At 32.6% G+C, this 22,515-nt stretch overlaps 1 protein-coding gene across 1 annotated transcript in view; it reads left to right on the top strand.

Moving 5' to 3' along the window:
* LOC114331430 (uncharacterized) overlaps window positions 1-22,515 on the top strand; it is a 31,286-nt gene that overhangs the window by 3,801 nt on the left and 4,970 nt on the right. Inside the window, exon 2 of the mRNA XM_028281010.2 lies at window positions 13,070-13,862. Within this exon, the coding sequence (XP_028136811.1) occupies window positions 13,083-13,862 (780 nt within the window). The 5' untranslated portion in view covers window positions 13,070-13,082. The remainder of the gene's footprint in view (window positions 1-13,069; window positions 13,863-22,515) is intronic.

Genomic DNA, 22,515 nt, shown 5'->3' with positions numbered 1-22,515 from the left:
GTTTTCAGTTTCAATAATATAATAGCCATCCCTTGTTAAAGTTTACATTCGGCTCTAAGTCGACTAAATTCTACATAGCTTTCTGGTGATCTGGTAGCTTTAAACATTTTATGAGCAATTTCTTTGTTATGTATTAATTCTTTAAAATTGGGTGTAACCCAGCAAGTAAATTTTTTAGAACTTACTTTTTTTAGTGGAACATACAGGTTAATAATATAGTACAGATAGTCATACAATATAGAAATCATTTCATTGAGTTGTTTATTATGTAAGATATTGTCCCAGTCAATAGATTCAAAACTTTGACGAATGGCTGTGTAATTTGCACTGCGAAAGTCGTAGTAGTATTCCATAACTGATGTTGTGCTTTTTTCAACTGCAAGTTGTAAAGTGGTTACTAGCGGAGGATGGTGAACATCTTGCTGGATCAGAAAATTGTGTGCTTTGTGTATTATTAGTTCTTGTGGAGATAGAATAAGATCAAGAAGAACCCCTCTGTTCTTAAGCACAGTATTAGATTGGAAAAGATTATGAATGGCACATATATTTGAGACGACTTCAATGGCTTCAGCCTCCGCCAATGGGGAGGTCGGTTGACAGGTTGCTAATGAACAGAAATCTTCTATTTCCCATATAGCAGATGGAATATTATAATCACCAAATAGATAAAATGTAGAATTAGGAAATTGTTCACTTGTGGTTAGTAGTTGTTCAGAATGAATTTCATATTTGTTAATTTCAGACCTAGGTGGAATATATACAGCCCCTAAAATGATTTTTTTATTTAACTGAACAAAAACTTGTTCAACTGCGGAATTAGATTGGATGAGACTTGTTGACAACTTCTTGTTAACTGCTATTAGCACGCCACCTCTTCTACTAAAACTACTGGATTCCAGTGAACGATCTCGCCTGTAGACATTAAAATTTGATAAACCTAGTTCAGCATTATTGATATCATCCGTTAGCCAAGTTTCCGTGAGAATGATGACATCATAAAAGCAATTTGATACATTTAGACTAAGTTCAGTTAATTTGGTCCGAAGTCCTCTGACGTTTTGATAATAAATTGAGAGCTTGCCTAAGTCAGTGAGCTTTAGCGGTTTTTTTGAACGATCTTGGGAACATTTTTAAAATATTTAATTGTTAGGTTCTGCTCACCAGCTTGTTGTTTCAAGTAACTAGTGCCGATGTACACTAGCCCAGGGGGACCGACGGCTTTACGTGCTCTCCGAGGCACGGTGAGACGGCTCGTGTCATTATTGGAAATGAAAATGGTTTGTCTTTGGCAGGGCTCGAACTGGCCACGTGCACTGGCGTATGAGGCCAGCGGTATTGCCGTTACTCCACGGCCGCTTACAATTTATTTGTGAGCGACAATTTTTAATTTATTAATGATTTGTATTTTGAGAACAATTTCCGAAGTGGAAATTGAAACGTCAAATAAACTTAATTTTAAAGTAAAATTGTGGCTTATTACCAACAAAAGTAAATTGCATTAAGATGTCACACGAAAATAGCTTCAGAACAATAATACAATAATAGAGCCAAGAACGATATTTTTAATATCAATATATGGATTTGTACTCTTTTGTCTAGGAAGGTTTTTCTAATACATACACTCTTAACAAGGTCACTGGTGTTCATAGTATTCTTGGTTCTACATTATTAGTGATAAGTCTTAGTGTCAACGGTCTTATTGAGGATATCATTGTGTCCCTGTACACTTAGTTCTATATTATTAGTGATAAGCATTATTTGTGTTAACATTCTTGTTGAGGATATCATTTATGTATGGATATTAATAAGAGTTCATGTGTAAACAATAAAATAATATTCATTTCAATGAATTATCTATTATAGATACAGTCGGAAAAATGAAAGAATACCCATGAACGAACATATAAAACAAGCTGTATTTTCCTGTCACCGTGTCACAAAGAAAATTGTCCAGTGCAAGTACATGTAACAATAATTATTACATGTACTTACGCTGGCCAATTTTTTGTGTGACACCGTGACAGGAAAATACAGTGTGTTTTATATGTTCGTTCATGGGTATTCTTTCATTTTTCCTACTGTATGTATTTATATACAGTAGAACCCCGATTATCCGTGCTCCTCGGGACCGGACGTGTCACGGATAATTGAAATGCACGGAAAATCCGAACATTTATTTCTCATATATTCTACATATTATGTACGTATATACATACATAATATGTACCTGCCATAAAAAGGTGACAAAACAAATTAATCTTTCATTAAGAGTCTCCCTTTCGGGGTATAGAGTTTCCGTCGAGTGATTTACAGTGACGCTATTTTGATAAAACCCCAAAAATGTAATTTGAGTAACATAAAATCATAGCACGGATAATCCGCAGCCCGGATAATCGGGGTTCTACTGTATTTATGAACAGACAAAGCCCAATTATAATTTATGTTAAATGTTTAAATTATAGAACGTGGGTAATAACAATCAAATTAAATTAAATAACAGATATTTTCATTTATTAAAAATTAATAAGTGAAAATAGTTTATATCCTTGTGGAATCGGTACTCACTGGAGGGACTGAAAATGTTCGGATACAATTAGCGTCTTTTTGTAAAGACAATGAAGTCGACTTTTCAAACTAACAAGACATTTACTCAACACACACACTACATTGTACACTAGGTATCTGATTGCAAAATCAACTGTACCATGCCAATGGCCATTAGTTGTCTAGGCACTAGGCTAAATAAAAAAAACAGATATGCTTGACAAAAACTTAAAATAGGACAAAGACTCTTATAATGATAAACAGTACTTATTAACCCTCCGGTGTCCACACTGCGGTACTCCGTGCCGCATTTTAAAGTTTCACACCACTGTCTATTTATATATGTGCAAGTGACTATTTTTAAAATACTACCTGCGGCTATTGCATTTTCTGAAGTGTTTTATCAGTTTGCTATTGAGCATTGACGTGAGAGTTGTTCAATAATTTTTTTTTGCAAAAATCAAAGTGAGAAAAAAATTCAGTGCAATGTGTGTTTATAAATTCAATTATTATGTATTTAGGTATTTTACTTTTGGGATGTTTGTGAAATTGTTTTTTAGTAGTTAACGTTTTCTTTGTTCAGATTACATTGTAAGACTGACTAGTCGTTTTTTTTATTTTGCGCCTTAGTCGTTATATTATGTTAAAGTCATACAATAAAATGTTAAAAAATAACGCTTTTCTTTTGTTGTTCTAACAAATTTTTGATATTTTTATCATCTAATATCGTTTTTTATCTGTGCGGCATTAGGCACCACCGTGTGTCCACTCATGCAACTTTACGAGACGTGGCTACCGAAGGGTTAAATCAGCTAACAAATATATTTATTTTAACTTACCTTTTTATAACTGTTTTATTTGTTGGGCATTTGGAATTACACATTGCGCAATTGCATCCAACGACATTGGATGAAAAATCTTTCTCAGCCTATCTGTTTCGGATGTTGGCGACCATCATGGCAATCTGTACTTTGCACATTGTTGTTCTAAAAAGATTTGTGGTTGTTGTCAAATTTTTTAGCTAGGAAACATTCTTCGCCTTCCCGGTCCTCATTTTCTTTCTACTTTTCTCTGTAAAATTAGTTGCAGCATTCCATATCTTTCCCTGTTCCTCATGATGTTACTGAGGTATTCAATTTTGGCTTTTTTGTGGTTAACAGCTATTTTTCTTTTTTTCCGTTCATTTTGCATTTAAATTGTATAAAATTTAATCAAACTCTGGTAGGATTGTCAATAAATTGGTTGAGGATTGGTTGAGTTTAAAAATAATTTAATTGCTTATATTCCTAGCCACCTTTTAGAAAAATATGGTTTAGAGGAGACTCTCTTCAAAATTATTAATTCTAATACACCTATTATTTAACACATTCTACTCCGGACCTCACTAGAGAGAAATATCATGTGGTCACACAAATTAATAGACGATTGTATGTTGACTCCACGAGTCTTTACCCGTGCGTCATTAATACCTGGCGACATAAAACACATATTTGATAACTCAAATCTTAACCCGTAATAGGACCAATAGCTACTTACTTTCACTTGCTGTTGCGTTTAGTAAATTTCAATTTCGGACTTACCATCGACTTATTTCGTATGCTTTAAATGATGACTTGATGACGCACGGGTAAAGACTCGTGGACTCTACTGTACATACACAAACGCCTCTCGGGCGGTCCCGGCGTTTTTACCGCAATCTGGTCAACGCTGTAGAGGCGGTGCGGACTTGAATGTGTTAAAATAAGTAAAACATGGAGTAATCTATAATATAACAAGACTGAACATGTCTCTTGTTAAATGGTCATAGTTATATTTGAAGGAAATTTCATTCATCAATTTAATTATATGGATACAATGTTTTTGTGTTCCACGAGTGAGGAGCAAGCCCTTATCCCTTGCCGTACTGCTCCCTCATAGGCCGATCAGACACCAGCGTATTCCAGTCTAAGCCTCAGATTCATATTAGAATTTTAAACTGCTGCGTTAGCCTTTTTGTTTCTCTGTTCACCGGGAGAGTGTTTGAACTGATACCTCGCAGTGAAGAGAGGTGAGTCGGCTGTCGTCCCGTTGGATTATCTGATTGACGCATAAAAATTAATTTGTACCATTCATTGACTCAGCCATACAATTTCCCTTATAAAAAACTACAGTATAACATTCTCCACGAAATACTTCTTTTAAACTAAATGTAATCCCAATCAAAAAATTGATTTTGCGCGCGTAACTGACATTTAATCAAAATCGCCTGTCGCTTCAAGCGTTGTTTCTGAGAGAATGGTTCATTCTATACAAAAAGTGCCAATAAATATTTTTGTTCAAAATCTCAGCTACATTGATACTTCTTTTATATGGCGTAAACAGGTTCATTGTAATACGATGTTTTCCGTTTCCCCCTCTGCGAGGAGGCTTTAGAGGGAAGCCCGAGGTAGGAGTGGCAAACTTTATTGCATCTGTTTGGTGTCAAAAAATTGACATTCTCAGCAAAATTTCACCACCCGTATACAGTGCAGCATATAAATCCTATGTATAGATTGTTTACTACAAGATAACTAATATTGGTTTTGAATGTGTTAACAAGATTATATTATTGTTAACATATAAATATAATAGGGGAGTGCAATTAGAACGAAAATATGCATTGTTTCGGAAAAATTCAAACAAGCTTATTTTCTAAAACTTTTTTTGTTAGTTTATATACATGTTAAAGTAAAAAGTTCTACTCGCAGATTTGGCCGCTAATTGTTTATTAATAGTTTAAACAATAACAATTGTTTTGTATAATTAATTTTAAAAATATCGTTAAATTCATCATTTTACTTTGATCAAATATGTTTCTATTATGTTGTTGATTATGCTGAATCCGAATATGGCATTGCAATTTGAAAATTCTTATACAGAAGCTCTTATGTAGGTACAGTATGTCTGCGTAGCTAGGAATCACATGGAAAACTTTTTTATTATCAATTTAACGAAAAAAAGTTATTCTTAATAAAATGCTGTGGATAGTCAAAAATCTAAAACTCAACCATCAGATATCAAGTTTTATCAATTTTATACGAGTTACGTCAAAAATATGAATTTCGTTAAAGAGTAAAGTACCTTTATATTCCAGGATATCAAAAAATGCTATTATGAAAAGTTGTTTGAAATTAAAAACTATGTTTAAATATACAATTACATCATTCTAATCGAAAAATTTTTTTTTCAATTTTTTCTCAAATTACGGATACTCATCATCATTTTATTACAATTATGGTAACTATTTTATTATCACTTTTACGAAACAAAGTTATTCTTCATAAAATGCTCTCCTTGGTCTAAAATCTAAGATACAACCATCAGATATCAAACTTTTTTAATTTTATACGAGGTATGTAAAAAATATGAATTTTTCTTAAGAAGTGCCTTTATTATTCACAATATTTTAATTACAAGGATGTAATTGAACACTAAAACAGATTTTTTAATTCCAAACAACTTTTCTTTATAACAATTTTCGATATTGTGAAATGTAACGGTATTTTATTCTTGAGTGAAATTCATATTTTTTGACATACCTCATATAAAATTAATTAAATTTGATATTTGATGATTGCATCTTAGATTATATACGATGCAGAGTATTTTATAAAGAATAACTTTTTTTGTAAAACTGATAATAAAAAAGTTATCAATAGGTTCCAATTACGCAGACATACTGTATAAGAGCTAAAAAAAAATATTTTTTTGCTGAACATTTATTATTGTTGAAGCTTATTATTAAATGTATTTTAGGTAAGTTTTACAGAAAAAAGTTTTGATAACTTTGTATAAACATTTTTTTAGCTGGCAATTTTCGGTTTTTGTATTACATTTTTGTTATCTTTCTTAATTTTCTCAGAAAGAAATAGTGTGTTTCATTTCTAAAGTAAAATAATTTTGTGCGTTTTAAATATGACATCCTAAGCTTTAAAAAAGCACTTATAAAACTGTAATAGATCTGTTCAAACTTGAGTAATACCGTCTTAAAGTGGTGGTAATTCTATTAAACTACGAATATTTCAAAAATTACATTTTTTGAGACGTCATATCATTTGAATTAAATCTTTTAGTTGTGCAAAATTGAGGGTTTTATAAGAAACATTGTATTAGTTACACAATTTTAAATCATTTTTAAATAAAATTCATGTAAGGCTCACTTTCCGCCCCCACCGTACTTATGCCCATACATTTTATTTCTTTTTATTATAACCATAAGACAGCTTTATTATTCTTATTTTATGTTTTATTTGTAAAATTTCATTTGATCCATTAGTTAAAGAATTACATTAAAATAACTCAACCGTGCACTTCGCCGTACGCTAGTTTACAGTGCGCCAATTAGTCCAGGGTAATAAGGTTTTTCCATGACACTCGAGCAGCCAGGGTACTGAAGCGTTTTTTCGACAGGTAATACCTATAAGAGCAAATTGTAACTATTTCCTGCGTAGGATCTGGCGGCCATTTTTATTTATAAACAATAACGTGTCAAAAAATGGCATTTTTCCCTTTTTTTTTCAAATCAATGTAAAACAGTGAAACTTATGGTTTGTTTAGAACATATATCTTTGAGATTATGGAAAAAGCTTTAAAATGACGTATTACAAAGTTTGATTTACTCATTTATTTTTAATATAATTGCGAAAAAAGGTCGGAATTGCAAAAAAATTAATTTCGCAATATCTATTGTAAAAATTAGTGTATAGCTTTGAAATTTTTGTTATATAAGGGTTCTTTGGTGCTTAATATGTGATAAAAATTTCAAAGCGATTCATTCAATTGTTTAAATTTTATTCAAATTGTTTATCCCAGAGAGCATTTTTTTTACAATAACATAAGTCAGAAAAAAATGACGTTAGAACCATTCCACAGGTGTCAAATGAAAGAGCATGAGCTATATTTTCAACTTGGTTTAAAAAAAGCGAATAAAAATGCATTTATTAGTAATAAATAATTATGCAAAAGTATCGTAAATCTTTCCTTATAAACTTTTTATTTTGTTATAAAGTGAGCACGTAAAGGTTGGAATAAATTCATTTTCTCAAGAATGGACGATTTTGGGAAAAAATCCCGAAACAGGTCGATTTTTATTTTTAAATTACAACTTTTTGGCATATACAGTGGAACCTCGACAACTCGGATTAATCGGGACCGCGGCCGATCCGGGTTATCGAAAATACGGGTTAGCCGGAGAATATGGTAAAAATTAATAAAATACGGTATACTTACAAATAAACTCCGTTATAATTGAAATAACATGAAATATATATGCACAGTACACATCTAAATTACTAAAAACACATAAACACAAACCTAAGCAAACGGAAGCGAACAATACAAGACTGTACTACACACAATACAGTCGCAATCGGAATGTTGTTATGGTATTTAAGAACAGTAAAGACTAGACCATTGTTTAAATAAAATTTTTTAAAGGTGCCTGTTGTTTCCGATAATTCAAGCCAATGAACGTCGCTCTGCCGATGCCGCCGTGTGCCATGAGTCATTTTTACTATCGTATAGTTCAAATTACACAAATACATACACATTATCTCTCATATTATATACATACATTTTTATTTTGAATTGTTAAAATGTTTCTCTGATGAAAATCGGTGCGGGTTAGCCGGACTTCCGGGTTATCGGGGGCCGACTTATCGGGGTTTCACTGTATATCATACTAGTGACGTCATACATCTGGGCGTGATGACGTCATCGATGCTTTTTTTAAATACGAATAGGGGTCGTGTGATGACTCATTTGAAAGGTAATTCAATTCTCTATTCAGTAATATAACCATTAACATAATTATCTATACAGGGTGTCCAAAAAAATTTTTTTGGATTAAATTTACTGACATAAAAAGAAGAATGCAAGTAATTTATTTAATTTAAAATACATTTTACTACTCTCAGAAAACATAAAAAAATGTTTGTTTGAAAAATAATTATTGCTTTTCGCTTAAATTAAATGTTAAAACTGGCAAGAGGAAGGTGGGTGGCTGCTTTAATACTGAATTTAAGAAAAAAACAATATTTATTTGTCAAATAAACAATATTTCATGTTTTCTGATAGGAGTAAAATGTATTTTGAGTTAAATAAATTACACACATTCTTCTTTTTATGTCAATAAATTTAATTAAAAATATTTTGTTTGGTCACCCTGTATAAATAAATATGTTAATGTTTATATTACTGAATAGAGAATTGAATTACCTTTCAAATGGGCTATCACACGACCCCTTTTCTCATTTAAAAAAATCGTAGATGACGTCATCACGCGCAGATGGGTGAAGTCACTAGTTCGATATATATGCCAAAATGTCGCAATTTAAAAGTAAAAACTGACCTGTTTCGTGATTTTTTTCCAAAATCGTCCATTCTCGAGAAAATGAATTTATTCCAACCTTTACGTGCTCACTGTATAAGAAATTATATATATTTAATACGACATATATATTTAGTATTTAGTATGACTTACGTTAGTGCAAAAAAATGCTCACTGAGAGAAACAATTCGAATAAAATTTACACAATTAAATGAATTGCTTTGAAATTTTTATCACATATTAAGCACAAAAGAACCCTCATTTGACAAAAATTTCAAACCTGTACACTAATTTTTACAGCAGTTATTGCGAAAATATTTTTTTTTGCAATTCCGACCTTTTTTCGCAATTATATTAACAATAACTGAGTAAATCAAACTTTGTAATACGTCATTTTAAAGCTTTTTCCATAATCTCAAAGATATTTGTTCTAAAAAAACCATAAGTTTCACTGTTTTACATTGATTTGAAAAAAAAAGGGAAAAATGCCATTTTTTGACCTTAGTTGTTTATAAATAAAAATGGCCGCCAGATCCTACGCAGGAAATAGTTACAATTTGCTCTTATAGGTATTTCTTGTCGAAAAAACGCTTCAGTACCCTGGCTGCTCGAGTTTCACGAACAGGGTATATTTTTGTCTTATTACCCTGGCCTAAATGTTTGTGAGAAGGGTGACTTTAGCGTTATAAATAAAAAATTATAGAAGATACAGATTTAATTTTAGAAAATTCTTTATATAAGGTTTTTTTTGTAATACTTTTCTTAATTTTTCAATGGTCAAGTCAGTTTTTTTCTAAAATTTATATATTCGGAGTTATTTAGAAAAACATCTAATTTTGTAGTTCATTTTTGTTTAATAAAAAATGAAGTTCCCACTTCTCGAGTAGAACTTTTTGATATGTTGTTTATTAAACATTTCTTAATGAAATTACAAAAAGTTCTGTCTTGTTTGATTTTTTCCGAAGTGAAAATCTATATGCACTCCCCTATAAGGGATATGTTTGTTTCTGTATTTCACTACTAAATTATGTATATTTGCTCTGTGCGTGACCATGGTGGTAGTACCCTGAAAAGATGCCAGCGTGAGTAGCGGCGAAATATGACAATATTGGAGGTATCTTTGTAATATCATTGTATAACAAATTTGACAAAAAATGGTAAATACATGTGGCGTAAGTATTTAATTGTGCTAATAATAACCAAAATAGTAAGTGTAATTTCTATAGATCTCCAATAATGACAAATAAATTAGAAAAAAAAAATTTAAACTACGAGGAGTAAACTCCAAAAGACAGATTCACCCAAATAATGGCACTATAAAAATCACCAGATTCATCTTCTTTTTTGGTTGACCATGTCGGCCTTCGACGGCAATCCAGTAATCAGTATGGGACAGCTTATAAGAGTAATAATAATTCGCTGAATTGTTCTGAAAACAACATTTTTTTTATATAAATGCGGACTAAAAATAGAAAAATTAAAGGAATGACTCAGAAAACACAAAAATTGCCGGTATAAAAGGGGATGGGTACATATTTTCAGCTGCAATGCTATTCAAATGGGGATTCATTTTTTTCGAATCCTGAGAAAACTAATAAGTATTTGTGAAAAATTTAAACGCAGAATGAAATATTACGTTATCAGCGAGGGCCGAAAGTCCCCGAGAACTTCTATAATGTTTATTTTAATAAGTTACAGGGGTGAAAACTAAGAGAAAATTTAGTGTGATTTTTAATTTTAAATATCTCATTCAAAATAAACTTTTTATTTATTCTAAGGGACTTTAGGCCCTCGGTAATAATTTTGTCTTTCATTCTGCCTTTAAATGTTTCAAAAATTTTTATTGGTTTTTTCAGGATTCGAAAAAAATTAACACAATGTCCGTGGTAATATTTTCCAAATCTATCTTTGGCTTACAACGCACTCAGTCGAATAGAATATTGTCAGCATATTGTCAGTCAGACAGTGACAATTTTAAATATTTGACATGGCATCGGGAATATTTTAAGTTGTTGATTAAATAATAGATAGCTATATATTGTATTTGATAAAAATAATTGATTTAAGACGTGAACTTAATAAAAAGTTATTTATTGTGTATTATTTGTGGAAGATCCAAGCAGATAATACATCAGGATAATATATTCTGTGATCCAAGTATTTTGTTGTTAAAGATGTTCAAAATTGTAAGCGTTCCATAGTAACAATATATTATTAAAAAATCACTTTAACACTTTTCCTCTTTTCTCGATTGAGTATTAGTTTTTGTTGTAAATATAAATTATTACAATCACTGAATACATAGTTACTGAAAAAATTATCAGTAGTAATTGCACAAGAGCTCTGAAATTATTGAATTTTTCCCGAGTGACACTTTGACAATTTTTATTTCACGAGCCGAAGGCGAGTGAAATTATGTCGAAAGTGTCACGAGAGCAAAAATTGTATATTAATTTCAGAGGTCGAGTGCAATTTGTTGCGATTATTTCATGAATAAAACTGTTCAAAACCAAAATTTTATTGTAATTTATTTATGTAAGTACCATTAAACACACAGTTTTTATAAATATTTGACGATTGAAAGTCATCACTTTTATAATTTTTAAAACATTAATTGTCATTAATGTCACTGAATGTATTTTTTCGTAGCAACGAAGGGCATCTGACGTAATATTCTTAACGACGGGAGATTATCAAAAATTATCGATTTAATTCAGATTTCTGTAGCTTTCTATTGGTCAGAATCTCCTGTGAATGAAATAATCAGTAGTAATTGCACAAGAGCTCTGAAATTATTGAATTTTTCCCGAGTGACACTGTGACAGTTTTAATTTCACGAGCCGAAGGCGAGTGAAATTATGTCAAAGTGTCACGAGAGCAAAAATTCTATATTAATTTCAGAGGTCGAGTGCAATTTGTTGCGATTATTTCATGAATAAAACTGTTCAAAACCAAAATATTATTGTAATTTATTTATGTAAGTACCATTAAACACACAGTTTTTATAAATATTTGACGATTGAAAGTCATCACTTTTATAATTTTTAAAACATTAATTGTCATTAATGTCACTTAATGTATTTTTTCGTAGGAACGAAGGGCATCTGACGTAATATACTTAACGACGGGAGATTATCAAAAGTTATCGATTTAATTCAGATTTCTGTAGCTTTCTATTGGTCAGAATCTCCTATGAATGAAATAATCACATTTATTAACTGAATTAATAATTTGCAATTATGCAAATAACAGTTATCCAAGAATATTCAAAAGCCATCTCTTTAAGTTAATGATGACATTTTCAAGTAGAATGACATTCTAGTAATGTTTAAAATCCATACCAGTGTGAATTTTACAACACGTAATTTGCCGTGTAAAGACAAAAAAAGTAGGGATATCCGTAAAATATTTGCAAATTATGTACCGATGGCCTTAATTAACGTATAAATTTTAAATGTCAATAGTGTCAAAATTTTATAAATGAGGGCTATACGGAAAAAACCTGCTATGTCACAGATTAACCATTTTGAGTTATTGTTATGTTAACGCGTGGATTTAGCTTATTTTTCTCGTGTATGGGCATTATATTTATGGGCCTTTTCTCGTGACTTGTTATTACCGTGTTTAAAGGTTTCAGAAGATGCAAACTGGAATTTACTACAAGATGGCGTAAAAAATGCAATTTCTACATAAATGGACAGCCGGTTTTTAACTTTTGACTTTTTATCCCGTGTACGCTTCAAATGTTAATACATAGTGTCAAAATTTAATAATTTAGTGGAGTAAACTTGTCTGCGGTTGGACCAATTACAAAAAAGCATTACAGCGCGGTAAATTTGAATTACTCCTAGTTTAAAAACGACGATAGATTTTTCCTTTCTGTTCCGTTTTGAGTTGTAAAGATAAAATAGAAACCCAATTATCATTACATACTGCATCCATTTTATAATATGGATTTTGAAAAGTATCGTTAAAGAACTAATTATTAATAATTTTCAACTTCACAATATGTATTTATAATATGCTTAACCTCAAATTGTAATCTCCAAAAATGTCCGGTGAAGGCGCTAGGTCAGTCATACACGGAGCGAATATCGATAAATGATTTTAAATTAAATAATTATTATTTTTACTGCTTTTTATTCTTATTATTATTATTTTTTTGTTGTTTATTTTTAGATTTTTAACTAGAATGTCCGTAACTTCAAATTATATACCAACAGAGACGTTGCCTTACCTTCTCTGTGCACAGTGCCAAAAAGTGCTTTCTCGATTTCCAGTCTATTGCTATTCAAAGGGCTCTAGCTGTGGTCGTTGCAAATACCCTGACAAAGGGATAAGAAATGAAGCTTATGAAGCCGCGGTACAATATCTAAAATTCCCTTGCTGTAACAACGAATATGGATGCCTTGAAAATCTATTTCCTAAAGACATGGAAAAACATGAAGATTCATGTAGTTTCAGAAAGTATGAATGCCCAATGAATCCAAATACATCATGTGACTGGAAAGGCTGTGTTAACGATTTATTAGACCACTTTTCTCAGAAACATAAAATATTTATTCTTAGTGAACATCCATTCGAAGTGGACTTTGTCAATAGTCACAACGAAAATTATCTTTTGCCTTATGGAGAAGGATTATATTTAGTTAATCGTTCCAGCGATTCAAAGAGACAAATATTTTATTGTACAGTGTCTTATATTGGTAATGACGTAGATGAGGAGGTTTCTTACAAACTAATTTTGGAAAATGGAAATAGGTCTTGCTCGCACGAACTACAAAATAAAATTAATGTAACGACACCACTTGAAAAAACTGATTTAAAGAATATTTTAAATGATCCTACTTCAATAGTAGCCAGAATTGAAATTTTCAAAGAGGAGGATGAGGTAATAGAGTTTAGTGATACTGATGATGAAGAGTCGAGTAATAATATGAATGATAATCTCCTAAAGGAATTAGAATGCATGGTAAGTTGTGTCTTTATTTTATATAAAATAAAACGAAGATTTTAATCATTTAGCATTTTAAACAAGATGTACATATAACATTTTTGGAATGAAAACAGTTTAACATGCTTAGATACAGGTATACTCATAGACATAATAAGGATAAACAAGACATACAGAGCAAAATAGCGCAACCCGCGGGAAGTCGATCGGTGGTCTATTTATCTCTTTTAACCAAGCGATCCCGCGCTTGTGACCGACAAAGGTGGCTAGACCACTCAAAGTGAATATTGACCAATGACGTCCGTGATATCGGCGTTACACCTCGATGCACTGAGCGGCCCATACCTTACTTAGTCTATTTTTATTATGTCCATGCATGGGTATACCTACTTCGCTGATCCCAGTCAACTGTCTTGTTTTAGTAATTATTTTTTGCTACGTTTTATTAACGAAATAATGAACGCCTTAGCCCTTAAACTATTTTCCATATCTAGAAAATAGAGCGTACTATGGATTAAAGAAACTTTTAGTATCAAATAGAACGAAAATATTTATATACAAAATTCTAATTAAACCCGTCTTCACGCGTCAGGAACGTGGACGATGATACGATGAAACAGGTGATGAAGAACATTTAGGCTGTTTTGAACGCAAAATCCTAAGACATATTTCTGTACCGTGGAGATAAACAGTCGTAACTCCACTTTTTGCCGAAATGGAGTTACTACCACGCTCTTGTTGTCAGATTTTCATAGCATATTGTGGCAAAAAATCGTACATCCAGCGTTATTAGTTGCCTAGATAAGGCGTTTAGAAACAAAAGCAACTCCATTAGTCAGTTGAGGTAAACAGTAGTATATCTATAGCAACTCCATAAATACGTGCGTATATTAGATATTAGTATGTTTTCGTATGCGGTAGTGGTAAACAATCGTAGCTCCATTTTTATATTAAATGGTATTTTGAGGGTGTTAAAACGGGATAATGCAAAACAAAAGTTCTTTTTTGTTCCAAACATTGTGATTTAGTTTTTGCATTCTTAAATACGGAATATACTATTTTTGTAATCACTTACGATTTTTATTTTGCATATTACCTGTTTAAAGACATAGAGGTAAAAAGTCATAACTCCCATTATTATACATCAGGCAAATAATTTCTTAACAATACTAATACCCAGTAATATATTTGCATTTACATATTATAATATACCAATAATGTTGAATTCGACGTAATGGAAATAATTTTTTTTTATAGTTTATTGACTAGTCTGTATGTTTTGCGCTTTCTTGCAAATGCATACATTGTGGATATACGACTGTTTACCTCCACGGTACAGATTTGTAATAGTACGTTCTTTGACGGTAAAATATTGAAAAACCTCTAAATTTTAAAGAACTGCTTGGATTGACATGAAATTTGGCATACATATAGCTAATAAGTCACAAGAAAAAAAGTGATATTGTGCCGATGTGTGCTTTTTCCCTAGGGGTGAGTTTCAACCCCTTTTGGGGGTGAAAAATATATGTTCGAAATAAGTCCAGAAATGGATAAAATGCCTAATTCTAAGCAACTTTTGTTCTATAAAGTTTTTCCACCAAGTTAGCATTTGTCGAGTTATTTGCGAGTGAATATGTTAATTTTTCTTCAAAATAACCACGTTTTCAGACAGTCTTTCGCAAATAACTCAAAAAGTAAGTATTTGGTCGAAAAAAAGTTCTTATCAAAAATATATCACGTAAAAAAGTGAAAAACTTGGTGTATATATTAGGTCACTGTATCTAGTAGAAGCAGAGTTATAGCCAATGAAAAATAGGTTCATATTCGTCAAATTCCAAATCGTATATTTTAACGTGCCATAACCAAAAAACGAAGCACTTTTTTGGGGAAAACTCATTTTAACTTTTTTAACGTGTTTAAACAGATGCTTATTTTTGTTTTTTAAAAAAATTTTTAGCATCAAAAGTAAACAAGTTACGCTCAAAATAAAGTTGGTCCCTTTTTTTGGTAAGAAATCGGGAAAATCACCCCCTAATTAGCATTTCAAATGAACTTAATTGTTATCACTTCACAAGTTTTTTACTCGCGTATGTATTGATCATACGATCTGTAAGTTTCATCGGTTTAAAGTCCTCATTTTTGAAAGAGCTGTAGTTAAAAGGGCTTGAACTAGTCACTTATCACGAGTGTATGCAAATTTAGAAACACCGAATCTTGACCAGTTTTTGTCTTACAGAAAAACAAAAAAATACAAAATATTCAGAAAAGTAGAGCCGACTTTTTTTATTGTTTAAGACTTTTTTGTATCTTTGACAATTTTTAAGTTATATTGAAAAAAAAATTTTCAAAATTAAAATTTTGCTTTAAAACCAAATTTTTTCAAAAATAAGCACTTTGAATCGATGAAACTTACAGATCATATAAACACAACATAAGTAAATTAACTTGTGAAGCGGTAACGGTAGCGATTTCGTTTAAGTTGCTAATTAGGGGGTGATTTTCCTAATTTTTTACCAAAACAAAAGGGACCAACTTTGTTTTGAGCGTAACTTGCTTACATTTGATGCTAGAAATTTTTTTTATAAAAACAAAAATAAAGATTTTTTTTAAACACTTTAAAAAAGTTGTAATGTGTTTTCCCCAATAATGCTTCATTATTTGGATATTCCACATTGAATTATTCTATTTGGAATTTTTCGAATATGAACCTGTAGGGACCTAATATATACACCATTTTTTTCACTTTTTATAGGCTATAGTTTTGCTAAGAATATTTTTTTCGAGAAAATGCTTACGTTTTGAGATTTGCGAAAAACCGTCTAAAAACGTTGTTATTTTGTTGAAAAATGAACATATTCACTTGCAAATAACTCGAAAAGTATTGATTTGGTGAAAAAACTCTATAGAACAAAAGTTGCTTAAAATTAGTCAGTTTATTCATTTCGGAACTTATCTTGAACATATATTTTTTCACCCCCGAGATGGGGTGAACCTCACCCCCAGGGCAAAAGCACACATCGGCACCATATCACTTTTTTTCTATGACATGTTAGCTATGCGTATGCCAAATTTCATGTCAATCCAAGCGGTTCTTTAAAATTTACAGCAAAAACCGTGAAACAATGGACTATAAAGGCGTGCAGGAAAACGGATTATGACGTAAACCAGGGGTTCCCAACCGGTGGTACGCGTACTGTGGTGGTGCGTTATGTAGATTTTACTACCGGACACAAACCCTCCCCCTCCTCCTTTATCCGAGCTTGAGCACGGCACTAGTAGTTACTGGCTGGGATTATACTACTACTTACGTATTGCGAATCGATTTAAATGTTCAACGTTGATTATTATTACATTACATTCTATACTCAACTTTCTACATTGAGACCTGAAAAAGCTTTATACTATGGTATACACTTTGCTTATTTGGCCTCAGTATACCCAGGTCTCTTATAGTCAGTACCTTATTTCATTTAAACCTAACCTAAACATTTTTTTCGCCTAGTCGATCATACTCGTATGCTGAACCTTTTTCAATGTTTCATCGCCGATTTTGTTTATCTAATGATTTTTACAATAACAAAGAAGCATCGTGCAAAGACATGTAGTGATTATCGGACAATAAGTCTGATGAATCACGTTTTGAAGACTTACGTTTTCCTACAAGTAATACATATCAGATTATACACAATATTAAAGAGAATTACCAATACTCAATTCAGATTTAGGATTGGCTTGGGTACAAGAGAAGCTTTGCTCAATATACTGGTACTAATACAGAGATTCCGAGATAAATCAAAATGTATACATCTCTTCAAATCGATTTTGAAAAGGCTTTTGACAAGGTGCGACATAATATGCTAGAAATATCGAAAACAGTTGGGTTGGACGATAAAAATTTGCGAATAATTAGAAATCTATACTGGCATCAAGTGGCAAGAGTAAAAGTTGAACAAGAACCGTCGGATGAAATAAATATGAAAAGAGGAGTGAGACAAGGCTGTCTACTATCGCTTTTACTCTTTAACTTGTATTCAGAGGAAATATTTAAGGAAGCCTTAATGGAGAAACCGAAGGTATTATTGTGAATGGAGTAACCTTGAACAATTTTAGATATGCCGACGATACCTTAGTGCCGGCTAATTGCGGAGAAAACCTTCAAAATCTAATGAACAAAATAAAACAAACCTGTGATTAGTATGAATCAACGTTAAGAAAACTAAATATATTATGATAGTAAACAAAATTATATACAGTATAATATGACCGTATAAAAGTCGGAGATGCCACACCGGAAAGAGTAGAGAAACTTGTACCTATGTCTCGGCAGTAATATCAATGAGAGCTGGGATCCAACCTCAGAAATTAAAACCGGAACAGAACAAGCCCGAGCAACCTTTGTAAAAATGAGAAACGTACTTTGGAGCCACGATCTTAGTGTTGACCTTGTCGTTCGAATAATGTATTGATATTTCTTTCCAGTCCTACTATATGGAATTTTTCAATTTTACAAGAATGTCTAAAAAATCTTTTCAGGAGTTATTAGTAAGTATTAAAGAGCCACGTTCAAGAAATAACACCGTTATGAGGGAAAGCATATAACCTAAGAAAAACTATTTATAACACTAAGAGGCTGTCCATTCTATCGTACGCCACTGAGCAAATACAGGTGTTAAATTGATGCCCCTCTATTATACCCCATTAATTGGGAAATAGTGATGTTTCACAAATTAATGAATGATGAAAACCAGAATATACAAAACCATAATAAGAGCAACAGTCACTTACGGGTGTGAGACATGGGTTCCAAATAAAACAGAAGAAGAAATGATAGAGAGTTGAGAACGGAACGTACTGAGAGCTATTATCAGGGGAAAGAATATAGATACAGAAGACGGCTGGCATAGAGCACCAATCAAGAATTAAGGATGCTTTACAAGGAACCAAGTATAACAAGATACACAAAGTCATAAAGAATCAGGTGGGCAGGTCATGTCGTGGGGATAGATAAGGAAAGAATGCCAAAGATGGTACTGCTAAGAAGACCAGTTGGGACTAGGAGACGAGATAGACCAAGAAAAAGACTGCAAGAAAGTTTCAGGAATATATAGTATCGATGGAAATTACACACTGGAAAGAGAAGACGAATTACACTGACATCAAATAAAATTATATATAAGTTATTAGTATGAACTGACCGGAGGGACCGCAGACGTTCGGAAACAATTAGCGTCTCTTTGCAAAGACAATGACGTCGACTTTGCAAAGTAACAAGACACTTACTCAACACATACACTACACATTACTCCCCTGACTTAGTGATAAGTTATACAATTACGTGGCTAAAGGTTCTAGTTCTAAACCAAAGCCAGAATCAGAGAAAAAAAAGTATGAACTGAATTATGTCAAATTGTAAATACAAGGCCGGTAGAGCATAATAAATAAAATAATAAATAAGGTAAGATAACTGTTTATTATAACAGATTTTGAGAACAAAAGACGAGGAGCAGATAAACTGTGCAGGCAGAAAAAGAGAAAGTACGAAAACCAACGGATACTAAACATAGAGAGGGAGTTTAAGGAAAACGAAACACGTAGTGCATACCAACTTATCAAACATTTAAGACAGGGATACAAACCGAAGACTAGCCTCTGCAAAAATAAGAAGGGCGAAATCATTAGCGATATGGACGAAATTAAGATAACCTGGATGACTTATTTTAAGGAAGTATTAAACAAAGGGGCACAACCACCATTACAACAACAGAGGCAGCAGCAGGCACGGCAGGAGGTACAACAAGAGCTGGGGGAAGATGGAGAAGAAAATGAATTAACTAGACCCCCAACGCTAGAGGAGGTCCAAACGGCAATCCACATACAAAAAAGCCATAAAGCACCGGGAATAGATAAAATACCGGCCGAACTACTCAAGCAAGGAGGAAGGAATTTGACACAACAGATGTACCAGCTAATACGAGAGATATGGATAGAAGAAGAAATCCCCCAACAATGGAAGAAAAGTATAATCTGCCCTATTCATAAAAAAGGAGACAAACTGTTGTGTCAGAATTATAGAGGCATCTCTTTACTTTGTTCGGGATACAAAATATTCACAAACATCCTTAATCGAAGACTTCAACCTCTCACGGAAAAAAATCATCGGGGAATATCAAGCAGGGTTTAGGCAAAATAGATCTACCATTGACCAACTATTTACAGTTAAACAAATACTAGCCAAAGCATGGGAATATGACATGGACGTTTACAATCTCTTTGTAGATTTTAAACAAGCCTATGATTCAATAGATAGAACAATTCTACCTAATATATTGGAAGAATTTGGCATACCATCAAAATTAATACGACTAGTGCAAATGACAATGACAGAAACAGAAGCACAGGTATGTATTCAAGGACAGATCACTGATGCGTTTACGATAACGCAAGAACTGAAACAAGGCGACGGACTGGCTCCAACGCTTTTTAATCTTGTTCTTGAATATGTAATTAGACGGTTGACGGTGAGAGGAAATAACATGCTTACAAACAAATCTACCCAATTAGCAGCATACGCAGATGATATAAACATAATGAGCAGAACAATGAATGCAGCGGAAGAAACCTACGTTGAATTAAAACAGAGTGCAGAAGCGGTAAGGCTAGCAATAAATACAAATAAAACAAAACTACTCATACAAACCAGATCAAATAGACCGGCGCAACAACACTTTATTGACGATAGAGAACATGTGAATAGATTCACGTACCTAGGAATGGATCTGGTTGCAAGCTATGAAGAAGAACCGGAAATAAATAGAAGGCTTGTGCTGGCAAATAAAGCCTATTTCGCGATGGGCCACATATTCAAATCGCGAGACGTACACCGGAAAACAAAACTCCGGGTATATAAAACAATAATTAGGCCCATAGTAAGTTATGGCTGCGAAACATGGGTGGTGACACAGAAATCTGCCAATGCATTAGATGTGTTTGAAAGAAAAATATTACGTAGGATACTGGGCCCAATAAATGAAAATAACAACTGGCGAATTAGGTATAATAGAGAAATATACGAGCAATATAGCGAACCAACTCTAGCACAATACACTAAACTGCAGAGATTACGGTGGGCAGGGCACGTGGTCCGCATGCATGAGAATAGAATCCCCAGAAAATTGCTAAATGCAAGAATGCAGGGAAAAAGACCTGTTGGAAGACCTAAAAAGAGATGGGAAGACGAAGTCGATGAGGATGCCAGGAACTTCCTGGGAACGCGTTCATGGAAAAGAACAGCGATAAATCGAAATGATTGGAGAAGCTTGTTGAAGGAGGCCAAGGCTCGATTTGGGCTGTAGTGCCATTGGATGGATGGAACTGTTTATTATCTTTATTTTTATGGAGTCAATAATTTTATTTTTATTAAAGTCAATCCTTCTGACAAACAACTCAAGTCTAGTCAAACTGGTCAATGGTTACAGATTTGAAAATTATGTTTAACTGTTTGTGATATTAGTTTCAAACAGTTTGAAAAATAATTTATTTAGTAGATTATTTTTTTTTTCCAGATAGAAATGTACCTAATTAAGTAACCCTTTAAACAATAAGATAAAAAAATTAAAATTCAAACAGTTTGAAAAATAATTTATTTAGTAGATTATTTTTTTTCCAGATAGAAATGTACCTAATTAAGTAACCCTTTAAACAATAAGATAAAAAAATTAAAAATACAATGAGTCCCATATAAAAATAATTTGATATGGGAGTAAAAAATTGAAGTCAAAATATAGTTCGAGTCTGTAATTTCCATCGTTAAACAAGATTTAGCAACACTCACAACAAAATTCGCTAGAAAACAACTCAAACTTCTGTGTTGTACCACGATACACGCATATATGATATGCCGTCGAAGTCGTAAAACCGATTGGCGACATATGGATTGTAGGATGGGTCGCGGGAACGTCGATGCAACGAAAATTTTAAGAGCGTCTGGTGTGTGTCATTGCATCAAAGTATAGTAAGGGATGCGTCGCTTTCGACATCTCAGCGGGGGTTCAGTCGACGTACGCCGCACCGTCTGTGTTAGCGCTAAGGCTAATTATCTTATCTTTTTGTACGTTTTGATTCTAAATAAAAATGTATTAAAAAACGAACCTTGTCTTCGACTGTATTTTGTTACCCGAGAGCTTCACATTATACGAGATCATCACAGAGTGGAACCGTGAACTCTAAGTGAAGCTATGCTTAAACTCTTGAAATCTTTTGAGTTATGGGTACACAGACGACTAAGCTGGGTCGACGACGGTTAAAAATGAGGAGGTTCGTAGACGGCTGAACCGAACATTATGAGACACAGGTCACACTATGATATATTAATGGTAGACTTTAACTGTATACTAGTGGACTAGTGCGATCCGATAAGTACTTATTCTTCAAAAGGAAATCGAAAATTTTGGAAAAGTGGCGATTTATTTCTGAACGCTTCTAGCTCGATATACTTGACCCTTTTAGCCCGATCAACGAACACAAAACTTTTCGAAAACCTCCAAAAAAATAAAGGAAGGATGAAAATCTGGGAAGAGGTAGTTGACATTGTCTATTATTATATAAGAAAAAGTTTACAAAAATTGGAAAATACGGGGTGAAAAAACATATGTTCAAAATAAGTCCGGAATTG

The sequence above is a fragment of the Diabrotica virgifera genome, chromosome 7 (assembly GCF_917563875.1).
Source record: "Diabrotica virgifera virgifera chromosome 7, PGI_DIABVI_V3a".
Taxonomy (NCBI): domain Eukaryota; kingdom Metazoa; phylum Arthropoda; class Insecta; order Coleoptera; family Chrysomelidae; genus Diabrotica; species Diabrotica virgifera.
Note: the sequence above shows the minus strand (reverse complement) of the source record. Positions and strands in the feature narration are given on the sequence as shown.